Source organism: Clarias gariepinus, chromosome 14 (assembly GCF_024256425.1).
Source record: "Clarias gariepinus isolate MV-2021 ecotype Netherlands chromosome 14, CGAR_prim_01v2, whole genome shotgun sequence".
Classification (NCBI taxonomy): Eukaryota; Metazoa; Chordata; class Actinopteri; order Siluriformes; family Clariidae; genus Clarias; species Clarias gariepinus.
Window position 1 is genome coordinate 13,838,492 of NC_071113.1, and position 23,000 is coordinate 13,861,491.

Consider the following 23,000-nt stretch of genomic DNA (forward strand, 5'->3'; position numbering starts at 1 on the left):
GGTAGTCGGGGGAACTGTAATAAAAATGCTGATAAGGCTTCCCCCAGCCAGACATGAGCAGCTCTGCTGACAGGTTTCTTAAAAAAAAAAAAAAAAGTTTGTCTAGTGTCCCAAAATTACTATTACTACCGGTAAAGATTACAAGCTCTCCCCTAAACATGTGTTGCAAAATACAAGAAAACCCTCAATCTGCCAGTCTCAGAGTGTATTACTTAGTATTACTTACATTATTTACTCCATTATTGAACTGAGGAGGAAGAAAAAAAAATTACAGACTGTGTAATATTTCTGCTGTCACTCTGCATGTTTTTTTTTTTGGTTTTGTAAAAGCCAACACACCCACTTGTCTTCTTGTGCTCAACAAAGAAATCGATATTCACCTTTGTAAAGACCAAGTGTTTTATTCTACTACTTTCACGTAGTTAAGAACTACATGAAACCTGTCATCAGCCTCATACACACAGGTACAGTACATCTGTTATCATTTACAGCGTTCTCTTTACAGTTCTCGTTCGTTAGATTTCTCTTGAAACCTGAGAAACGTTTTTGTGTTATTAGAAATTGTGCAGCTAACCAGTCATCAAATCTATTGGCAGAGAGATGGATAAAGAACAAACGACCCAGAAAATACAACAAGGAATATTTTATGAAGAAAGCAATCACTGAAGCATTATAAAAGCCTGCAGTCACAGAAACATAAAAGAAGTTGGTATTGTGCTTTATTAATGAATCTTAAAGCAGTAATAGCAAGCATGTTGTTTGTTCCCCCCCTAAAGTTGTCATTTCAATAGTGTCTTATTTGTACAGTACACCATCACATATACAGTGTATCTTGAAGTAAAAAAAAAAAAAAACACATCATGAAAAAGTAACTTTTTTAAATTTAAAGTATGATTTCATTAGATGAAATATTTTAAGCCTTTTTTGTTTAAATTTCGAAGATTATGGCTTACAGCTCAAGAAAATCAAAATGTTAGTTTATCAAAATATTGGAATAGTAGAGTTTAAGTAAATGAGCCATCTACGAGAAGATTTTAAAGCACTTGTCCACCATCAAGCTTAGCGGAGATGCTGATTTCCTTTTCCACCAGAACTTAGTACCTGCCCACAGTGCCAAAACTACAATGATCCATGGCTTGCTGACCATGATACTAATATGGTTAATTGGCCAACCAAATCATCTGTCCAAAACCATGCAGAGAAGCTCTGGGAAATTGTCAAGAAGATAGGTAATACTGGTAATAAGAAATATTCTAAACTGGATTTTTAAATTTCATGAGCTATAAGCCACAATTGTTAAAATTCAAATAAAAAGGTGTGATGTGCATGAAATATTTTATGTGACCTGTAATAAATCTATAATATACTAAAGTATCACTTTCTAAATTAAGAGGGGAATTTATTATTATTTTTTTTTACAATATTAAAAATTTTCAAGACACACTGTATCCCTTTGATTATTTTCCAAAGGTTATAATGGGTAAGGGGCGGCACGGTGGTGTAGTGGTTAGCACTGTCGCCTTGCATCTCCAGGGTTCGGGTTCGACTCCCGGCCAGGCTCGATTCCCGTCTCTGTGTGCATGGAGTTTGCATGTTCTCCCCGTGCTTGGTGGGTTTCCTCTGGATACTCCGGTTTCCTCCCACAGTCCAAAGATATGCAGGTTAGGCTATAATTGGCATTTCCAAATTGCCCGTAGTGTGTGAGTATGTGTGTGTGTGTGCCCTGCGATGGATTGGAACCCTGTCCAGGGTGTACCCTGCCTTGTGCCCCAAGCCTCCTGGGATAGGCTCCAGGTTCCCACTACCCTGAATACAGGATAAAGCGGTATAGAAGATGAGTGAGTGAGTATAATGGGTAAGGCATCATGTAAGGGCAAGGCCTGTGACCAAACACACTATAAAGATCCTCTCGTGTGTACAGTATATTAAATTTTGAGAGTGCAACAATTACGTATGTCACTTGCTATCACTCCATATTTAGTGTCATTTTTGTTTTTGAAACACATTCAGTAAACATTCATATAGCACACACAGTGTTCTCGTCCAACAAGCTACAGACAGGGGCTTGTCATTTGTCAGTTTGCTATCCATCTGTCAGTTTACCAAATAGTGAAACTAACACATTGCCAGTTAAATGTTTCATTCAATATTTTCTGACACAGAAAAAAAAGATTCTTAGACATAGACATAATGCTGTCAAATTAATAATGAGGGACTGATTCACATTAATGCCCTAGGTTTAGGAAAACATTAACAGTTGAAGACAGAATAATAACCCTGTGACATGTACATTTTTATACTGTAGGTAATAGAATATATTGAATTAAATTGCAAGAAATTCAGCTAAACATGAGACATATACTAAGACTTTCAAATAAAAACAGATTGATTGAGACTGACAAAAGCCTTAGGGAATGTGTTGATGGAAACTGATTTAAAACAGTTCCCATACATAAAATTAGAAGTGAAGTATATTAGCTGACTGGAAACCTGCAGTCACAAGGTCCACTCTAAAGCCACAGTATATGGTTTAATTTTATGCCAAGCTTAATATAGTTTATTCTCTTTCCTTTTTTTTTTTTTTTTTTTTTTTTTTAAACTAAGGCCACTTAAGAAACACCAACTAGTACCTCAACCTATTTCACATTCCTTACAATAAAATGAAATTTTAGAGTGGTAGATTTAAACCTGTTTGGTGCCATGCAATATCTCCATGCCGCTATTCCTCTACTGTAGGTGCTACTGATGGTCCAAATCTTTGGTGAAATGCAACCAAGCTGATGATCACTTGGTGAAAGAGAAGAAGCAGCAGCATTTCATAGAGTCCATGGGCTGTGAGAAACAGGTAGCAGGTTTATGGCATCCGTATCCTCAAAACTCACAGGACGGTACTCTCTGTGTCCAAGTCTGAGTCCTTTAGCTGAGTGACAGGCTGCTGGTCTGGGACAATGTCAGGAACAAGGACTCGACCCAGACCTTTGAACTGCATCCCTGGATCTAAACAAATACAAAACATTGTATTTTTTTAGGATATTTTACAAAGATTTCTTTGGTTGAAAAGCAGACTTGTTTATGCCGCCTGTTCAAACATTACAAATATATGATTGTGCATCTATGAAATCCCTGCGCTGACAGAACTCACCGATGACATCAGTGCCCTATGCATGCACAGAGGCAAAAATTCACATGAATTCTGATCTGCCTGTTCTTATTCAAGTTGCATGACCATGTATTGAAGATTATCTTTAATCTGGGGCCACAAACGAAAGTGACTAAGATCCAATCTGAAAAAGCATCTGATTTGAGTGTTCAGACATTACTTGAAAAAAAAGTAATGTGTCACATTAGAGTAAAAATACCATTGAAATTTAGTCACTTCATAATGGTTATATAAATGAAGATTAAAAGGCTACAAGCCAGTTTATAGAAGTTCCAGTCACGTTTAAGTGCCATTATTGTAAAACAGAAGTATCCAGGTGCTCAGCCACAAAGCGGTAGCCCACTCAAACTGACAGAGCGGGGCTGACAGCTGCTGAAACACATAGCACATAAACATCAACGACCCTCTGTTGCATTACTCACTGCAAACTTTCAGACTGCCTCACGAAACATCAGCACAAGAAGTTTGCTGTAGGAGCTTTACAAAATGGGTTTTAATGTCCATGTGGCTGCAGACAAGCGAACTTACGATCCACAGCAGATGCCAGGACAACATCTACTGCAATGCATATTGCATGAAATAAATTTTCAGTAAAAGAGGGAGGATAACAAGGGTTTAGGCCCCTTAGTTCCAGTTAAGAGCAATGCTACTATTAATGCTACACGATATGTTTTTCGATATTGTGGTAAGTAAGACCCTTTTCTTTAGCGGCCTGACTGTGCCCCTGTGCATAACACAACAGCTATAAAGAATTGATTTAGGTTTAGTGTGACCTGCACAGAGCTCTGACCACGACCTCACTGAACACTGACTGATTGCAATTGTGAAAAAGGGCTACTCTGATCTAACGTCAGTGCCTGTCATTTAACCGAGTATAAATCCTCACAGGCACGCTCCAAAATATTGTAAAAAGCCTTAAAGTCATAAAGGAAGGGCTCCATATTAATGCCCATGGTTTTGGAATGGATTTCCAAACAGATCATATAGAAGTGATGGTCAATTGTTTACATACATTTGACCACACATTCTGAACTTGCCAAAAGTATGTGAACAACTGACCATCATAGCTACATGAGGCCATTTTAAAGCTATTTGTGGCATAACATGGAGATGGCCCCTCTTTTCTTTTTGAAAAAAAAATTAGGAATATTCCTACATATTTTGTAGCTTTTGTATGAGGGCCTCTTAGTTTCATTAAAGGGAAACCTTAAAGCTACAAACAAAGTAAACATGCCTGCAGGTCAGCAATTGAGTCAAAAAAAAAAAAAAAACTAACAAAAGGAATTGACAATGTTGAAGAAGATTGTGACTAACCCATCATTTTGTAGGCTGCACTCCAGATGTCATTGGGGTCACTGGTGTCGCTGGCTACACTTTGAGGCTGTGGTGGCGGCGGAACTGTTGGTCTGTTGCGTGGTTTAGGGACTGGTCGAGGCCGAGGCAAAGAGCCAGACTGAAATGGGAAGGGAACGTTTGTGCCTGCATTTTCATATTGGACCACAGAAGGTGGAGGAGTTTTGGGGGGACTGGGACTACTGGGTGGAGATGGCTCCTCTCCCAGATCTCCGACGGCTGTGGGCTGGGAGGAGGGGGAGGAGGAGGAGTGACCTGGCTGGGGGGCTCCGGGGCTGGGAGGAGGAAGAGGAGTGACCTGGCTGGGGGGCTCCGGGGGTGGATGGTTGGGGGCCTGGAGAGGAGGCTGGTTGCTTGAATGTCGCCGAGGTAAGGTGCCAGACTGCATTACAAACTGATTGGGGGGAGAGTGAGTGGAGAGAGGTCTTGGAGATGGAGAGAGAGATTGAGGAGTCCCACATGAAGGCTGTGGAGACGACTGACTGCCCAGCTGACCTGAAGGTGGATTGGCTGGTTTAGGAGGAGCGGGAGCTGGCTTTTTTAAAGCTACGGTAAGCAGAATAAAAGTTTCAGATCGGAATTAGCCAGATGATTCTTTAGTGTGCATTAAATGATACTGAGGTATGTTTACCTCTGCGTGCCATGAGAGGGCTGTGTCCTGATGATCCTGTAGCTGGAGATGCTACAGCCAGCTGTGAACCTCCGCAGCCATTTCTTGGTGGTGTGAATGCTGCGTCACTCATCTTTAAACTGTTATATGCAAGTATATGTGTAAGTAAATATATGGTTCAATTAAATGAGAACAAAAAGAGTCTTTCATGCTATGAACTGTCTAGAAATGATTCAGACAATGAATAACGACTGGCAGATTTTGTCACATTACTGTACTGTCAGAACACTTGGCGTTTCCAAAAAAAAAAAAAAAGACAAATATTGTGATTCATAAAAATATCCAGAAGGTTCTTACATGAAACACCCACAGAAGTTATGTGTTCTCCAAAAGAACATGCAATGGAAATCATAAAACACTTTCCTTCCATGATGTGATGGATTTCAAAACAGGTTGTTGTTAGAAGGGAGGTGAAATACAGTATGGCATTATAGGTTAATGTTAATTTTTCCAGTGCCTGTTTATAACTCCAATTTTATTTTATTTTTCCCCTGTGCAGGTTTTCAAAATGACATGTATGGTGGGAAAGAACAGAGAAACAGGATTTTTTATGTAACAAAAACTGTTAACTGTAACCAATAAGGGTCACAAACTACCAAGGACCATATGGTCAGTTTTGACTTCAGGTAGTCTTTATCAAGTTGTAAGCCTGCACGAGTGTCCTGTGCATAACATTGTTCACTCGTAACAGACACCAGATGCCACATACAAATAATGAAAACAGCCCGGCTTATTCATTTAAAATGAACAAAAAACCATATAAGAACGCAAGCAGGGCTGTTTTCACACAAAAGTAAGCAAGGTCCTACAAAGCAATGCTACACATCTTACCTGATCTCCTCAGTTTGCTGTGCTAGAAGCTGCTGTGCTGCTGCTAGGGCTGCCATCCCCAGTGCTAAGCTAGGCTGGCAGGCCTCAATAACCAAGCCCTCTGGTGCAGGCTGCTGAAGCAGGAGCTCAGCTACAGGCTGGCTTCCTGCATTACTGACAGCCTCCACCGGGGGCAGAGGAGGCTGGAAAGCAGGGGAAGCATGCTGCTTTCTAGTTAGTGTGTTGCCTCTACGGGGATTGTGCTCCGTTAATTTGTTAGCAGAGCTAAAGGGAAGAAAGAAAATGAAGACTCGACAGGTGCTGAGATGAGCCCAAGTGAACAACACCATACGCAGAATAAAACAGGAAAAAAAAGCCATCTGCTATCCCTCTCACTACCCACAGTAAAGCAGAAAGCTATCAGTTATTCAGGAAATTAACTTCTGTATTAGCAGAGCATGGAGTCTGACCAGGGAATTGTTAAATCGGGATAAAAAGATTGGATTATTGGGACTGATGAGTCTGGTCACTGATATGTTTTGTGATATTTATTGTTAGTGAATGTACCCGTCTCGTCTGGTCATGTCACCATCAGGTCCCACCATACTGTTAGGTCTCTTCTTCTCTATTGTGCTCGAGTCATATTCCGGTATGGTCAGATGGTTCACATGGTTTGTCATGGGAGCAGGCATTGAAAACATGCCTGATACATTGAACTCCACATCTATAAATAAAGTTCATAGACAACATTAGAGAGAGAGAGAGAGAGAGAGAGAGAGAGAGAGAGGGGAATTAGCCTGAGGAGACTTTGCTTAATAATTTTAAATGCTTTTTTTAATTGGTGAAAAGTTCACTGTTATAGTCCTCACCTTCAGGGAAAAACCAGTCAGCATGCTGAATGATGGGCTCAATAATAGTAACAACATGAACTGAGGTAGCAGCTGCCATCTCTGCTAGGCTCCTGTGGTTAAAAGAATGAGGATTTAGGACCTTTACAGTTAATAACAAACATTATTTCTGAAATAAGAAAAACTATTCTCACCCCTCTGTTTTTGGCCATAATAAATTTGGTCCCAAAACAATTGCAATGTTGCTGGGGGTCATCTTGTTAATTTCACTATCTTGAGCAAGCTTAGCAAGGAACTTCACCAGATACCTTTTAAAATGGGATCTTAATCAGCAATCGTTCAAATTTTATGGTTGGATGACGGTTACATTTACGCATTCTTTATAAACTCACCTAAAGTTGGCTTTGTTGTTATTTGGTAACTGATCACAGGTCACCCACAAAGCTTGCAACCTTTTGTCTGGGTCGGAAATACTACAAAGATTTAAATGCAGTATGTCACAAATTCAAAGAAAAGAACCACATCAAAGTTATATGTCAAAATTACTAAATGAAACAATATTTGAATGATTTCTTCTTAAAGTGCAAAAAACTGACTTACTTGGATGCCTGAATCCACTCATCATAGAGTTCATAAGTCATAAGAGGCTCTGGAAGTTCCCTTAGGTAGGACTTGAGAGCCCCTAATCAGAAAATGAAAAAAGAGTAAATTCATAAATTAACTACTAGGACATTATTTCAGTTTTATAGGGGAAAAAAGCTTGTTTCCGTACCAGCAACTGCATGCGGGTCAGAGTAGAACTCCTCTAGCTGAGAGGTGGAGCAGTCCAGCGCTGCCTTAAGCTTTTTCAGTTTAGAGGCTCCTGCAGTTATTCGGAAAAGACCCTGTTCAAGAAAACAAAATAAGAGTCATATAGCCAACAAGCAAAAATAGTAAACCATAATTATATTATTTAGATACAAGCAATTTGAGATCATTAGGAATATAGACCAATCAACCATAACATTAAAACCACTGACAAATTAAGTGAATAACACGGATTTTCCCATTATAATGGCACCAGTCAGTTCTCCATGTTGATATGTTTAAAGCAAAAAAAAAAGTAATACAGAAGGGCTACTTTAGCATAAACAGCTAAAAAAAAGTCAATTTTGGTCATGATTGAAAGGCGTGAGAACACAGTACGTCTGCAGCTTGCTATGTATGGGGCGTCAGATCTGTCAGGGTGCCCATGCTGACTCACGTCCACTGCTTAGAATGCAGACAATGGGCATGTGACCATCAGAACTAAACACCAGCAAATGGAAAAATTCATGGCCTGATGAATGATGTTTTCTTTTATATCATGTGCTTGCCCAGTGTGTGCGTCATTTACCTAAGGGAGAAATGGCACCATGATGCGCTAAGGGATTAATAATATTCTATTAGGGCACCATTGGTCCTGGCATTCATATGGATGTTACTTTGACCTGTACCACCTGTCTAAACATTGTCGCAGACCAAATACACCCCTCTGTGGAAACAGTATTCTCTAATGGCAGTGGCCTCTTTTCAGCAGGACAATGTGGCCTGACACACTGAAAAAACTGTTAAGTAAGGTGTTGAGGAACATGACAATGTGTTCAAAGTGTTGTCTTGACCTCCAAATTTCCTGGATCTCAAACACCACAGCATACCTTGAGAGGTCTTGTAGTGTCTCAGACTCGATGATTCAGAGCTGTTTTAATGGCACAAGAGGGACCTACATAATATTAGGCAGGTGATTTTGATGTTACAGCTGATTGGCGTCCTCTCTATTTGCCACGTTTCAGTTAACTGCTGTTTTCCAAATTACAAGCAAGTTTAAAACATGCTGTTTTGTATATTGTTTTTCATTTGGTAATAGTTATGCCTTTGATTATTTTTTTTACGATTGTCATACCTCTTCCTTCATGCCCGTTTCCAACAGCATCATCACACAAGCTTCTATGGGCAGCGCTATCTCTCTGCTGCTTCGTTTCAGGTGCTCATCCAAGCCTGTTCCAAATGCTGGTTTCTCTGTCCACGAGTCTGATCAAACACACGGTAAGGCTGGGATTACACAGTTGAAAATTTACATTTTTTTAAGCCTTCTCTATTTTGTTGTAACCAATCAAGACCAAGGCATCCTAATTCCCCCCATTCTGTGCTGATGATTGATAAAGGAGGTGGCTGAGAAGCACTAGGTGTGACTCATAGTTCACATGCTGGGTTGTTGAGAAAACCACTCATCCTAGAGACGAAGCTCAAAATAACAGTTTAAAGCACACGAAGCTGAGATTTAAAAATAGGAAATAAAGAAAATAATGGCTGGAACAGAACATCTAATTATCGCAAATGGCTGCATATACTGATTGTTCAGATGAACTGGAGCGTGTGTAAAAATATTCAGCTGGGTAACAATTGCTCAAACTGTTCTTTTGTATTCTATTCTACAAGGTCTCCATATAAACAAAGAGATTAACACCTTTTAGCGTTCGTAGTTTTATATTATATATATTATAATATTTATAATAATAATAGAGACCAAAAGCAGAAAAACATAAAAGAAAATGGAAATCTACCATTCAAATGGATCAAAGAATAACAAAATTGGCAAAGACTCAGCCAATGATCAGTTCCAGCATGATAAAAGAACATTTAAAGTTACCTGTGAGTACTGTTACTATTAGAAGACGGCTATGTGAAGTCAAGCTATCAGCAAGAAGCCTCCGCAAAGTCCCATTGTTAAAAAAAAGACATGTGCTGAAGAGCTTATAGTTCGCCAAAGAACACGTTGATTGGCCAAAAAAGTAATGGCGGAATATTTTGTGGACTGATGAAAGCAAGATTTTCCTTTTTGGTTCTAGAGGCCGCAGACGGTTTGTCAGGTAACCCCCAAACACTGAATTCAAGCAACAGTACACTGACAAGACAGTGAAACATGGAGATCAATTTAAGTACATCAGAATACTTAAAGAGGTCATGTTGCCTTATGGGGAAGAGGAAATGCCCTTGAAATGGGTGTTTCAACAAGACAACGACCCCAAACACACCAGTAATCGAGCAGCATCGTGATTCCAGACCAACAAGATTAACGTTATGGAGTGGCCAGCCCAATGCCCAGACCCTAAACCTTGTGGCCTGACATTAAAAATGCTGTTTCTGAGGCAAAACCAAGAAATACAGAGGAATTGTGGAGTGGAGTACACTCATCACAGATGTGAAGCAGTTGTCAGAAAGCATGGTTATACAACTAAATTTTAGTTCAGAGATGCACAAGAAAGATTAAACTTTAAGCATTTTTGTTTAAACGGTAAATTCATCACTTTGTAAAGATGAGTGATGACACTGCTATTTTTTTGAACACACTAATATTTGTTTTTCTTCACTTCCTGTAAACTAATAATACATTTAGCACATTTTTCTTCTTTCTGAATGTTTTGATTCAGAATAGAATGTGCAGGGTGTCCGATGCATTTGTGTGATTTAAATTAAAAGTTATTATATGGATATGGAGCTTTTCCTCACTAACAGATTGATATTATTTTGAACACAACTGTATCTCTGACTCCAATAGCCTGGGTTTTTTTATGCATGTTGTTACTTAAGTAGTATTATAAACAAAATCTAACAGCAGTCAGTAAAGGTGTCGCACCTTGATGTGATTGCATGGTCGGCAGCACACTTTCCAGCACAGACAGAGATTTTCGGTGGTAATCCGCTTGAGCTTCTAATAACTAACAACAGGAAACAAATTTAGACTATTGCAAAGTGAAAGATGGAAAAAAGTCAGATTACACAAACAATGATTGATCCTCTGACTATAAAGCACTTAAGGCGCTTACCGTTACATAGTAGCATGCATAATCCCCCTCTTTTGAAAAAAAATTGTATAGGTCGGCAGATAGTTGATCCTAGAGAACAAAAAGACAAAAAAAAAAAACAGATCATAATAGTCCTAATTATTTACCAACATACACTGCGCGTATACACGAATATATATATATATATATATATATATATATATATATATATAGCGATATATGTGTATGTGTGAGTGTTTATGTACATACCTGTACACACACACACACACACACACACACACACACACACACACAATATTACAATGCAAAACAATGTGTCCAGTATTATGTACTGTAGGTTCTCCTACACAAGCTGGCGAGACACACACACTGCATTAATGCTTTACACACTTTACATTTGTAAGATTCTCACTGGGGTAGGATTCATTTGTATCATGGACATTGATAACCACCCTAATTAGACATTTCCTAGGAACAAAACTCTGTGCTTCACTCTTGGTTTTCCGTATATACTGCCTTGGGGACTGTATATAAACAATTTTAGAACTTAAAGCAGAAAACTACTTTTAACACAATGTATTGTGAAAACTGATGGATGTGTGGGTTACTTTGCAGAGCTCCATTTTGTTCATTGCTTCGTCCATCTCTTCTTTAAGCGAGTCTGCCTTGGCTGTCAGTGCTTGTGTGTTTGTTCCCGAGATTATGGATTTGGTCGCCTGCAACCACCTGAGTGTGAGACAACAACGGTTAACACAGGAATAATTACTGACTACCAGAATACCAGCAATTATCGGCACAGTGATGTGATCGGAAAGTCATCTTCTCTAATCTTTCAGTATAAAAATAATGACCTCGTTCGAGCAGAATCATAGTCTAGCACCAGCTTGGCAAGTTGTCTTCTCTGTTTGAGTATGTTTGGGATCTCCACCTGAGAGAGAAACAATTGATGTAACCAAAAATCACAATTGATCAGTGTATAAAAACACAAACATAGTGCAAAGCCCATAAAAACTGGAAACCATAAAAAAAAAAGTACAAAAAAGGAACAGAGTACTTACCTCAGCTAACTGATTTAGTGGGTCTAAAATATCCTTCTCAATCTGAAGCTCATGCTGCATCAGTTCTGACGCTAGTCTGTTCTCTGCCTCGCCACATACCTCCATCATTTTCCTACCAAGTAGTAGCCAAATATGCTGAAATGCACTTCGTAGTCATTAAGGTTTGCCAAACGCAGCATTAAACCATGCACTAGGAGCCATTTAAAAATAATAGTATTATCTTTATGTAACCACATGAATGTGATACGCTGAATGTGTAGCTAATTGCTCAGTGGAGGACTACTGACAGGGCGCAACACATGCAATGATTGAAAGCACATAAAATCTAAAACAATTCACATTTACCCAATGACAGACTCCTCTCCTAGTTGGTTCCCACCATCTTGCATGGCTTGTGACAGCGCGGTCAGTGCAAGCTTTTTCTGCAAGGAACAGTAGCAGAATTCATGCAGCTTTAACGGTCTGGTGACAACACAAGGAGGGCTCGGGAGTTTAAAGTGTAAGCGGCACTTTCATGTCTGTACATACCTGCCCCTGCAGACATGTAACCAGTCTCTTGTGTGTGTTGTGGGAAACAGCCCGCACCAGCTCCATGCGACGTTCGATCTGTACAAAGAACAATACAAAACATCAATAGCAAACCACAGCCAAGTGCTCAAAACTGGACCAGCAACAAGAACCACCTCTGCAAAATACCACAGGCAGATGGTGCAATACCATGATGAGGCTTTTGTGGCACACTGTAGTATAGTGCACTCACTACTCTGCTATGAAGTGTGGTATTAATTTACTAACAAAAAGGCCTACAGTCAAACAACCACTTAAAGCTGCTTTGAGAGAGAGAGAGAGAGAGAGAGAGAGAGAGAGGAGAGGGAGAGAAAGAGAGCGAGAGAGAATGCTTGTAAAATCTAAATGACTGTGACTGGGTTTTAGCGTGATTCACAGCCTTGCCTGTGGGACATCCTTAAAAAAAATAATAATAAAAGATGTGCATTTTACAACACTAGGACAGGTCGAACGGTCTTCTCCGAGCATTGCTGCTAGTTTTAACTTTTTTCCATGAGGTTTCAAATAATTAACAGCTACACATGCTTCATTACTTGAGTTAATCATTGCAGCTGAAACAGTCTGGATTTAAGCAGTAAAGTCTTGACATGTACTGTAGATCCACTTGCTTACAGAATAGATTTCCTTTACATGACATAAAAAATGCCACAATACTGTTTCTTATAACTTGCAGTGTTTTGCAGTATAAAGCATGAAGATTTACATGCAACGATTACTGCAATACCTCAAAGCTCAACAACGAATGAACAAATATATCATAAGGGACAGATGACTGCAAAACTGCAGCAGTTTTTTTTTTTTCCAAAACAGACAACGATTTCGGGAATTCCACAGTCTGGGAGCAGAGATAACTGTTGATTCATACCATTTAACACTCCTCCATGAAATTCCAGCTCGCATGGGCGTCTCCCGCACAAGGACAGAGAGGATGCCCTCCGCTTGGCATGGGAACAAGGGGAATCCACTGACTTGTGTGGATTCTTTTAACGCTAAAGGAGATCCTGTTTGAGGACTGTTTGGATTAGCTAGCGCAAAGGTCTTTTATAAATGTTTCCCTGTTTCCATCCTACGCAGACCAACAGTAGACTAAACAAGCTCAAACAACCGGTTCGCACCATCTGCAATGGAATTAATTTTATATCTTGTTTTGCTAGATTTCCAGAAAAAAAGGAAACGTCACACCGCTGAACAGCCACTCCCCTACATAAATGGAGGGGGGAAAAAAATGCATGGATGAGCACAAACAGCGATTATACTTGTAACATGTGGACTTGATTCATGGAGACATGATGTCATTAATCATCTACATTACCCAACCAAGCCTTCTACAATTAAGAAGGCATTAGAGAAACCTAGAGAGGAATCTCTGACATGGCGTGTGTGTGAAACTCCTGAGTAAGCTGAGCTACAGTACGCTTTAGTCTACAACAGCTGGGTGTGGGGTGATTAAGCGAAGGAATCAAAAGAATGACACAGCAACATGTGGCTAAACCAGTTGTTCCAAACACTGATCGGAAAACACATTCCTGATAATAAGATCCGTATTTCGATGATGTGATCAAATTCTTTGATTTGTCACATTCAAGACTAATGCACTTCCACAATCGTTTTTCTCCCAAACAGTGAGCTCATCTGTGCTTCTTTGTTTTTCCCAAAAGGTTTCACAATACTTAGAGACAGAACATCACAGGGTGTGGCAAAAGTTTTGTAGGGCATCTCAGGTAATTTACCTGACGTTCTGTTTACACACTGAACGCCATCCTCGTACATGTTATGGTAAAGTGTGTTTGTTACGTATTTACCTAGCAGCAGGGACCGCCTGAGTGACTCTAAGATTTTCCGTCATTGAACAAATGATGAATTGCGAGTCAGACTCGCTGATGTCATTCCATTACCAAAAAAAAAAAAAAAAAAACACACACAACTGAAGACAGATCTGTTTCACACGGTGAAAGGCAGACACTAGTGAATGTCATGTACTTATTTAAAGTTCAGTTAGGTGTATTTTACTTGACATTCTCACTTTTTTTTTTTCTGGGGGAAACAAAAAAAAAAACAGGTATCCTACATCCAGGCTGGCAGAGCTCATCTGGCGAACAGCTCTCTTTCGAAATGCTTCAATGAACAATTTATAAAGCACTTTCTAACTGTGGCAGTTTCCAAAGGCAGCAAATGCCGACAATGCAAGTACAGTATATGTAAGGAAGTAGTCACCTGTAAAAGGTCATCGCTTAGGACTTCGGTTTTTTCAGCTCTGTAAGAGAAAAGCAGAAGAAATGTAAAAAATAAAAAAAAAAACACTTAGTACAATATCAGGAACATTGATTTAATAAAAACAGTACTCCTACAGATCTATTTGTAAACACAAATAGCTAAGATAACAATCACACCCTGCCCTACACACACACACACACACACACACACACACAAATTTACATAAAGTTTTGGTAGTGTTGCAGTGCATACTGTATTTGAGATGTATTTACATGACAAAATCTTTGATGACTAGAAAAAAAAACCTTCATGTGTAAAGAATTTCCTACAACACAGTGAAAAATTGCAGTCATACACAGAAACACAAAAACTGGCAGCAGAGTTTTAAGTGAAAAAAAAGTCTACTGTGAGTGCACTGACTTCTTGGAGAGCAGTTTGTGAGTTTCAATTTCACAGGGAATTTCAGCATTTCCACCGCTGGCCTTGTAGTGCTGTTGTTTACATACTGTACGCTTAGTTACTATTATTAGTAAATTTAAAGAGGTCTTTTGCCATGGTACAGATTAGTGCCTCTCATATACACAGGGGATAAGCACCCGTTCATTTCACACACAACTTATCAACACTGTTCAAATATGAAGCACCATGACTACAAAACAAACAAACAAAAAAAAAACAGCAAATCACCTTCTTTTTTAAAGATTATTGCAAACTTTGCTTTCTATTTGATTCACCAGTCATTACATTAGAAACAGGTTAAGATACTAAAAAACGACCCGCAAAGCCCACTTACATGGAAACATCCTCAATGGCTGACCGAGAAAAAGTTCAAAAGTCAACCATCAGCTGGAAAATTCATCAATGCTTACAGTTTTCTGGGATTCTCAAGAGCCAGTTTTGGAACATTATCAGGAAAAAGGTTCAACACAATCAACAAAGCTCATTACAATGAGATGCTTATTGAGGTGTTGAAGCCTTAACTTGGTATTAAACGCAGAGGACTGCTATCCAAACGTGTGATCTTGCATGTACAGTAGATGCACGTCTGCACTGTCCACAATGTCAAGGTGTTAAAAGCATTCCTACAAGGATGAAGATTTATTTCTGATGAAGAACTGGACACAGCGGTGCATTCATGGTTCGCAGCTCAACCTAAAACATTTTTTAATGAGGCAATATGACAGCTTGTTGACAGATTTCAAGTGTATTGAAATGCAGGGAAATTATGTAAAAAAAAAAAAAATTTGGTGTATTTGTCTTTTATAAAATTTTACTCAAATAAATTGTATAATCACGAGTTTGAATCCCTGGTGATGCCGTAGCGCCCCGCAGCCGGTCGCCTAGAGAAAGCCGATTGGCCGAGCGCTATCAAAAGGAAAGGAATGGCAGGCACTCTAGGATTTTCACATAAATCGTGGCTTTAAGCCAATCATGGGCGTCTGTAAGCTCACGCAAGGGGGGGGTAAAGGATACTGTCCTTCAAATGTGTTACGCCGCTCCCAATAATGCATGGGCGAATAGTTTAAAAAGATGCGGTCGGTTGGCGTCACATGGCTCAGAGAAAATATGTGATAATCTTCGGCCCTCCCTGACTCGAAGGTGTAGCCTTGATGGGGTAATGCCCTAATAATTGGTGGGAATTGGATACGACCAAATTTGGGGCAAAATCCGCCCAAAATAATAAAAATAAACTAATAAATTCTACAGACAAAATGCGGATAATTTTTGAATTACTCTCTTATATAGAGTATAAAAAATTACATCCATCTGCCTGATATTTTTGCCTGTGATGCTAAAACAGCCGAAACCCATCGAGGCATGGACAACTCCACAAGACCTCTGAAGGTGTGCTGTAGGATCTGGCAGCACATTGGCAGCAGATCCTTCAAGTCCTATAAATTGCAGGGTGCAGCCTCCAGGGATTAGACTCAGCACATATACCAGACGCTTGATCAACACCATAAACTCTCATGTCATGTTCCACAAAATGTTCCTGAACACTGTTTTTCAGTGTTACAGAATGTATTATTCTGCTGAAAGAGGCCACTGGTTTTAGGGAATTCTGTTGCCATGAATCAGAGTAATTTAGTCTGCCAGGGTTTAGGTAGGTGGTCAACCAATGGTATCATCAATCCACATCATTGCCAGGACCCATGGTTTCTCAGCAGAACATTGCCCAGAGCATCACACCACCTTCTTTCCTTAGTGCATCCTGATGCCATCTCACTCACTTACTCATCGTCATTACTGCTTAATCCTGTATTCAGGGTCGTGGGGGGCCTGGAGCCTATCCCGGGAGACTTAGGGCACGAGGCGGGGTACACCCTGGACAGGGCGCCAATCCATCGCAGGGCACACAGACATACACACACTCTCACACCCATTCGCAGGCATTTTTTTGAGAACACCAATTAATCTAATGTACATGTCTTTGGACCCGGACCCTGGAGATGCAGGGCGACAGTGCTCCTGATACCATCTTTTCCCCCAAATAAGCATCGCAGACACCAAGCTGGCCACACAATGTAAAAGAAAATGTGATTCATTCGACTAGGCCACCTTCTTCCAATGGCATGCCCCCTGGACATTTCTATTTTTATTTAACTGCTTTCCTACACAAAAAATTCCACAAATTCTATATATACTTTATTGTACAGCTGGTTTTCTTATTTTTCATATATTTTCTTATATTGTATATTTTGTACTGTACAGTTAATTTTTTTCATCTTAGTTAAATTTACCTTCTATTTTCTTTTCATATTGACTTTAAGGCCATGGGCAGTCATTTAAGCATTTCACTGCATATCGTACTGTGTATGTGACAAATAAAATTTGAATTTGACCTAGTTCTGATACTCACATGCCCATTGTAGGTGTTTTCAGCAGTGGACAGGAGTCAGCATGGTGACTTTGCACTGTGTGCTTTAACCCCTTCCATCATAGCCTGAATTAACTGTCTCAGTACTACAGTAGCTCTAATGTAGGATCAGACCAGACAAGAGTGACTTCACTTCCAACATGCAATAATGAGCCCTGGGCAACCATGACACTTTTAGTTATCCTTACTTGGAGCACTTTTGGTAGGTACTGACTACCGCATACCAGCCACATCACACAAAAGACGCTCATTTTCCCCATTTTTCCTCTTTATTTAGTTATTTTGCCAACAATACTACAAAATGAAAGTTTGCACTTACATGTGTGGCAATGGTTTTGAGTAAACAAAGCACATACAAAATAAGGTGTGGTTTTATACGTGTTTTTGCTGGGTTTGTTTGTTTTTGTTTTATATAAATAGATTTTATATTGTTGCCTTATTGTAATACTGTCAAATTTGCAGTTTAAACTTTTGTAATTTTATGATTATCATCTGGTGAGTCATAAGCAATTTGCATTATTAATGTTGAGTGTATTTAACTTCCCAGCTCTAGACTTGACTCACTGTACACCATAATGCACATTAAGTTCTGCACATTAAGCCGAGTCTCTCACGCTGGTAAAAGTGCACTATAATAACCTCAAGACAGTGGTAGACAGCTGCTTTCGATTAACACAGAGGAGCAAAGAAATTGACTGAAAAAGCCTGAAACCAAATCCAGACAGAATTCAAAAGACATTTTGGAATCATGCCTGGGCCAAGCTGTTGTCCCATGTCCAGTGAGAACCTCAAATGACTAATGCATGACAAGCTGAAAAACACACGGTGCCATAGGATCTTTCAAACAGCACCACTAGAAAAGCAGACTCGAAGACACCACTGGACATGTCAGCTGATTAAATATATTTAAAGCGGTTCTGCAGCTTTATAGCAAAATACACTTACTCTATTGTACAACATACATCACCATAATACAGAAAAATCAATTTTATTCGCAAGTTGAAAAATAAAAAAGGAACCAATAAGGCATATAAAACAAATCACTGCTGCTACACAGAAATATATCTGGAGCATTGTGTAGATGTGTGAGGTCCAGTGTCACAGGAAATTAGATCAAGACTAAAAGCAAGTTGACTACAGAGAAAACTCAGACGATTAACCTGCACATGTCAGTTTGGAGGCTATACTTAGGTCTCAACTAGACTTTCTAGGAGAGCGACAATCCAAAGCACAAAGCTAGATGGAGCCTGGAGGGACTGCAAGAGAAGAAGATGAAGATTTCTGGTGTGCCTATGAACGTCTACTCACTTTAACATGAAAACAAGTCAAGACAGTGGAAGTGCCAGTGACAAACAAATAGCTTCATTTTACCACGAACAATAATAATCTAATATTTGAGATATCACTTATTTTAAGCAACGTTTTTATGTAAAACAGTGCTGGTTGCGTCGAGGACCTTCACCTCTTTCCCCTCTTGTCTCTAACGACCCTCCCTCCTATTCTCACCTTCTCCATTGTTCACGTAACAAGCAGTTTCAGATAGAGGAAGACCCTTTGACCTTGGAGGACTTAAATATAAGGAACTTTCCAACTTATGAGTTAGAATGAGTAGTGAAACGTTTCTACTAAACTAAGAAACAGTCCTGTTGACATGACTCAACTTCCAGAAAACAAAAGAATACCTGAAGACTTAATCACAAAGTCTACTGAGCTAATGAGTAGAGTGCTGCAGCAAACCGAGCCCTTATGCTATAAAAAACCCAGCAGACATCTAAACAGCTTTGCCTCTCAGCATATGGACTAAGCTAATGGCATAGGATGTATGCTTAATATTTAAATAATTTCAGTAGTGTATAGGACAGTGATGATTTTTGATTTCACTTAATCATGTGGCCAGAGAGCAGATGCTTGGAGTTATATCGCCAATTGCCGATCGACTGATGAAAGTGGATGGTTCTCAGTGAAGCAATAAATGACTTCAGCCTTAGAAACGGTATGGATTTTGTGTTTAGACAAAAGGAACGCCATCCTTATTGGAATAAAGACACTGATAGTCTCACTACAGGGAAATCATTAGCTGGCAATTAGTCATCCTTCAGTTGTACAAAAAAAAAAAGCAGCTGGAGTCCTTTGTCTATACTACTCAAAATTATAAGCACTCAATTACAGTAAAAATAAACAAAATGATAATTATGATGATTTTACTTAATACAATAGTAATACTCATGTAAAGTATTAAATAATACAATAAACAAGGCCCATCTATCAGCATAAAACATGCAGTAGATGATCATTTAAATAAAATCAGCATCTTAGTGCTTCCAGAAAAAGAGAAGAAAAAAAAAATCAAGATTCCTTGATGCAATTCATAGAAATAAAACTTCCTCAGGACGACTTCCTGTTTAAAAACAGAATAAAGACAGATTTCCTTTGAGGAGCTGCACAGTGAACAGTGTGTGCTACTTTCTCACAATCACAGGAACTGTGGGATCAGCTGAGGCGTGTGTCCTGCCCTCTCCCCCTCTGCTTAGCCCCGAACCTTTCAACGCGCTGGTCTGCTTTCTGCATCACAAACCCTTGATTTACTGTAAACCAAATACACAATTTGCTGAACGACTATTCCAGACATACATATCCATCGGTTGGAGCTATTAAAGATGAATCTAAAGTACTTGGGTTCTTTCGTTTAGGCCCTACTTTTAATACAGTTACAGGCCATGTCAGTTCAAAACAGAAACAAAAACACATTCAAGGCCTCAATCGGTTGTTTATTTCCATATGTTACAAGCAGGGCTGAGTCTTTGGGAAGTAAATACTTTATATGTGCCGGGAAAACCCCTCTCCTACCTTGCACAAGATGTGGGAGGGTCTGTGTACGGGATTTATCCAGACAAGTCGGGAAAAAGGGTGTGTTGGAAACCCGATTTCCCGAAGCCAGTTTGGGGTGAAAAGATGACTAGTCTAGGTTATCGTCTAAAGCACGAGACATCTGAGCTACAACTTCATTAGTGAGAAGCGGTGTGTGTCACAACAAGACACCACAGTGCCTCTGTAAACAGGCCTCAAGGGACTGATCAGATTGCAAACATTCAAACTGAATAAAATTGAGCACACAGATGCTAAAGGTCAGAACTCGCTGAAGAATCTACTTCAAGAACAGCGTTGCCCTTGTTACAGTGTTGTCCAAAATATCTCAGTTGCTAAAAACGAGCATAGTGCCAAGGATTGATGTGTTACACAGCTGCCTTGTTAAGTTTGATTAACTGCAGATAAACTGCATGGTTATGATTATGTGTTATAGGAGTACACACAATGCACAAGATCATAAACCATTCCTGGATCCCCAAAACCAAAAATCGTAAGACCAGGGATGCACAATTTGGTCAAAAATTCACACTGCGATTTAAATTGTGATGTCTAACTATTAAAGGTATCACTTAGCATTTAAATATGTTTATGTTTTTAACAGCAAATAATGCCACATTATTTGATCACAAAAAATAAATATATATATATATTTTTTTTTTTGACTTGATAATTGCTCCATATCACGATTTTAAATTTTTATGTGATTACTTGTGTAGCACTATTGTAGACATGTAAACAGAGCACGAAAAGTCTGCACCATTAGCATTTTTCCTTATATGTGATTTTACCCGAGACCCAAGATGGAACGAGATTGAAACCAACAATAGAGGATTGAACAGAACCAGACCTGACACCACTCGACTTCTGTCTTTAGTATCATCCGATGTCAACGGTCTCAGAATCGCCCCAGAACATCTGTTCGACTAAAGGCGGAAATCATCCGTGCATCCAACATCATCAGCTCTGATATGTTAAGAAATGTTCTTGTATTGAATGCGAGTGCACTCATGTGCCGTTAAATCAGAGGATGTCAGTTTGAGCATTCTAATTCGATTTTTCTCATATGAATGGACACGTCTTGACTTGAGGGTGTGCATATCTATAAATATCACAGTGGCCTATGGTAGGATGTGTAATAACCCCAAAACACGTACTGTACATGCCATGTTCTCTGACACACTTGTGAAGTTATGTACACAAGGAGGCACCATTGACAGATGAGCAACTGTTGTACCAAATTACCAACCCTGTTTATGACGAAGTCCAGGAATAGCACTGCCGATGGATTGCTGTCTGTCTGTCTGTCTGTCTGTCTGTCTACTGGGTTTTTGCCAAGTTATCAGATTAGAAAAGCGAAATTACTCTTGCTGTGAGAGATTGTCACCGTACTTCAGTAAGCCACCTCTGCAGACTGATAAGATCACAGCCATTCAGAGTGTCTGGGATTCTCAGTTTGGAAATGATGAACAAGCACATACCAAGTACATAAACTAGACTGGGCTGAAGAGGGAAGGCATAGGGGTGCTGGATGAAAACTGAAAACTGACTGAGCTTGTGGAGGAAAAGATTTGATTTATATCTGGCCTTTATCTGGCTTCTGTACTTCTATACTATAATAATGTTTCTACACACACACACACAGACACACACAGAGATGATGTGTTCATCACTATGACTGAGGTAAAACTATGCAGGAATATAAACTCTCTCTCTCTTTCTCTCTGTCTCAGCACACGACTGAACTGTGTTATTAATACAGACTCAGAGAGCCTTTATCCCGGGAAAGCCTGTCATAAACTGCAGATGTTGTGGCCTCTGGTCTCTAAACAGAGCTAAATGTTGCTATTTCCAGGGTATAACGTTGGAACTTCGCTCCCAATCTAAGAGAGTTATCCGAAACAGAGCGTTTAGTACGTGAAGTTAGCCTTGTTGAGGAAAGATAAGCAGCCATAGACTCGCTACTGTCCTGGCAACAACACAACAGAAAACTGCTGCACAATTTACAGCTACTTGCCTGCCAACTGTCTGGTTGGCGAGTTGTTTCATCCGATTAAACTGCTTCTTCATTTTCCTTTCGTAGCGTCCACAAAGTCCAGATGTCGCGAAATAGAATAGAACCTTCGAGATGCTTCATTAGCCGAAGGTCTTCTGAATCATCCCTGGAGTCGCTGGGAGTTTAACCGGCAGATGATAAGCTAGCCGAAGCGCTGTTAGCTAGCAGGACACGCTAGCAGCGCGCGCGCTCTCCCTCTCTCTCTCTTTCACACACACACACACACACACACCAAAAGAGAAAGCGAGCACGGTATAGAACTGTAGATTAGAAATAGGTTTTAAATAAAAGAAAACATCGCCAGCCTTTAACACAACCAGTACTAAGATGATGTTGCCGTCATGTTCAGCCAGTGTGTGTGTGAAAGAAAAGAGGAGAAAGTTGACACATCCAAGTGTCTCACTGCCCTGTGAGGTGGGGGGTGAGGAAGAGTTGTTGATGATGATGATGATGATGTTGATGATGAATTTATTCCTTCCCAAAAACGCCTTTAAAGCCATCTCTCTCTCTCTTTCTCTCTCTCTTCTATCTCTCTCACACACACACCTCTAAAAGGTTAAACAGATTTCCATATGAAACTGTTGTCATTTGAATTCTGTTTTTGCATTTCAGTTTTTTCCATGTATAGTGGCGTAGAGTTTAGCACTGTCGCCTTGCACCTCCAGGGATAAGGGTTCGATTCCCGCCTTAAATCTGT

The 23,000-nt window shown here is 39.7% G+C and overlaps 1 protein-coding gene across 2 annotated transcripts; it reads right to left on the reverse strand.

Moving 5' to 3' along the window:
- Positions 1–407: 407 nt before the first annotated feature.
- arhgap17a (Rho GTPase activating protein 17a) lies at positions 408–22,731 on the reverse strand. 2 transcript variants are annotated; one of them, XM_053511469.1, is made up of 20 exons: positions 22,265–22,731; positions 14,505–14,544; positions 12,252–12,329; positions 12,069–12,145; positions 11,724–11,835; positions 11,517–11,593; positions 11,274–11,391; positions 10,687–10,755; positions 10,497–10,578; positions 8,763–8,890; positions 7,614–7,725; positions 7,442–7,523; positions 7,234–7,314; positions 7,036–7,149; positions 6,863–6,954; positions 6,561–6,717; positions 6,015–6,278; positions 5,145–5,263; positions 4,475–5,059; positions 408–2,997 (listed from the first exon to the last, which is right to left on the reverse strand). In XM_053511469.1, the coding sequence occupies exons 1-20, from the start codon at positions 22,315–22,317 to the stop codon at positions 2,879–2,881; spliced, it is 2,559 nt and encodes an 852-aa protein (XP_053367444.1). In that variant the 5' UTR covers positions 22,318–22,731; the 3' UTR covers positions 408–2,878. The 2 variants fall into 2 exon arrangements, with proteins under 2 accessions (XP_053367444.1, XP_053367445.1); XM_053511470.1 differs by lacking the exon at positions 6,015–6,278 and having other exon boundaries at positions 22,265–22,730.
- Between the last annotated feature and the right edge of the window lie 269 nt (positions 22,732–23,000).

Coding starts and splice junctions, on each gene's coding strand:
- arhgap17a (XM_053511469.1), bottom strand. CDS start 22,317: ATGAAGAAGCAGTTTAATCGGATGAAACAACTCGCCAACCAGACAGTT. Junction 11,836..12,068: donor GGAGAGGAGTCTGTCATTGG/GTAAATGTGAAT, acceptor ACTACTTGGTAG/GAAAATGATGGAGGTATGTG. Junction 6,718..6,862: donor TGACTGGTTTTTCCCTGAAG/GTGAGGACTATA, acceptor CTTTATTTATAG/ATGTGGAGTTCAATGTATCA.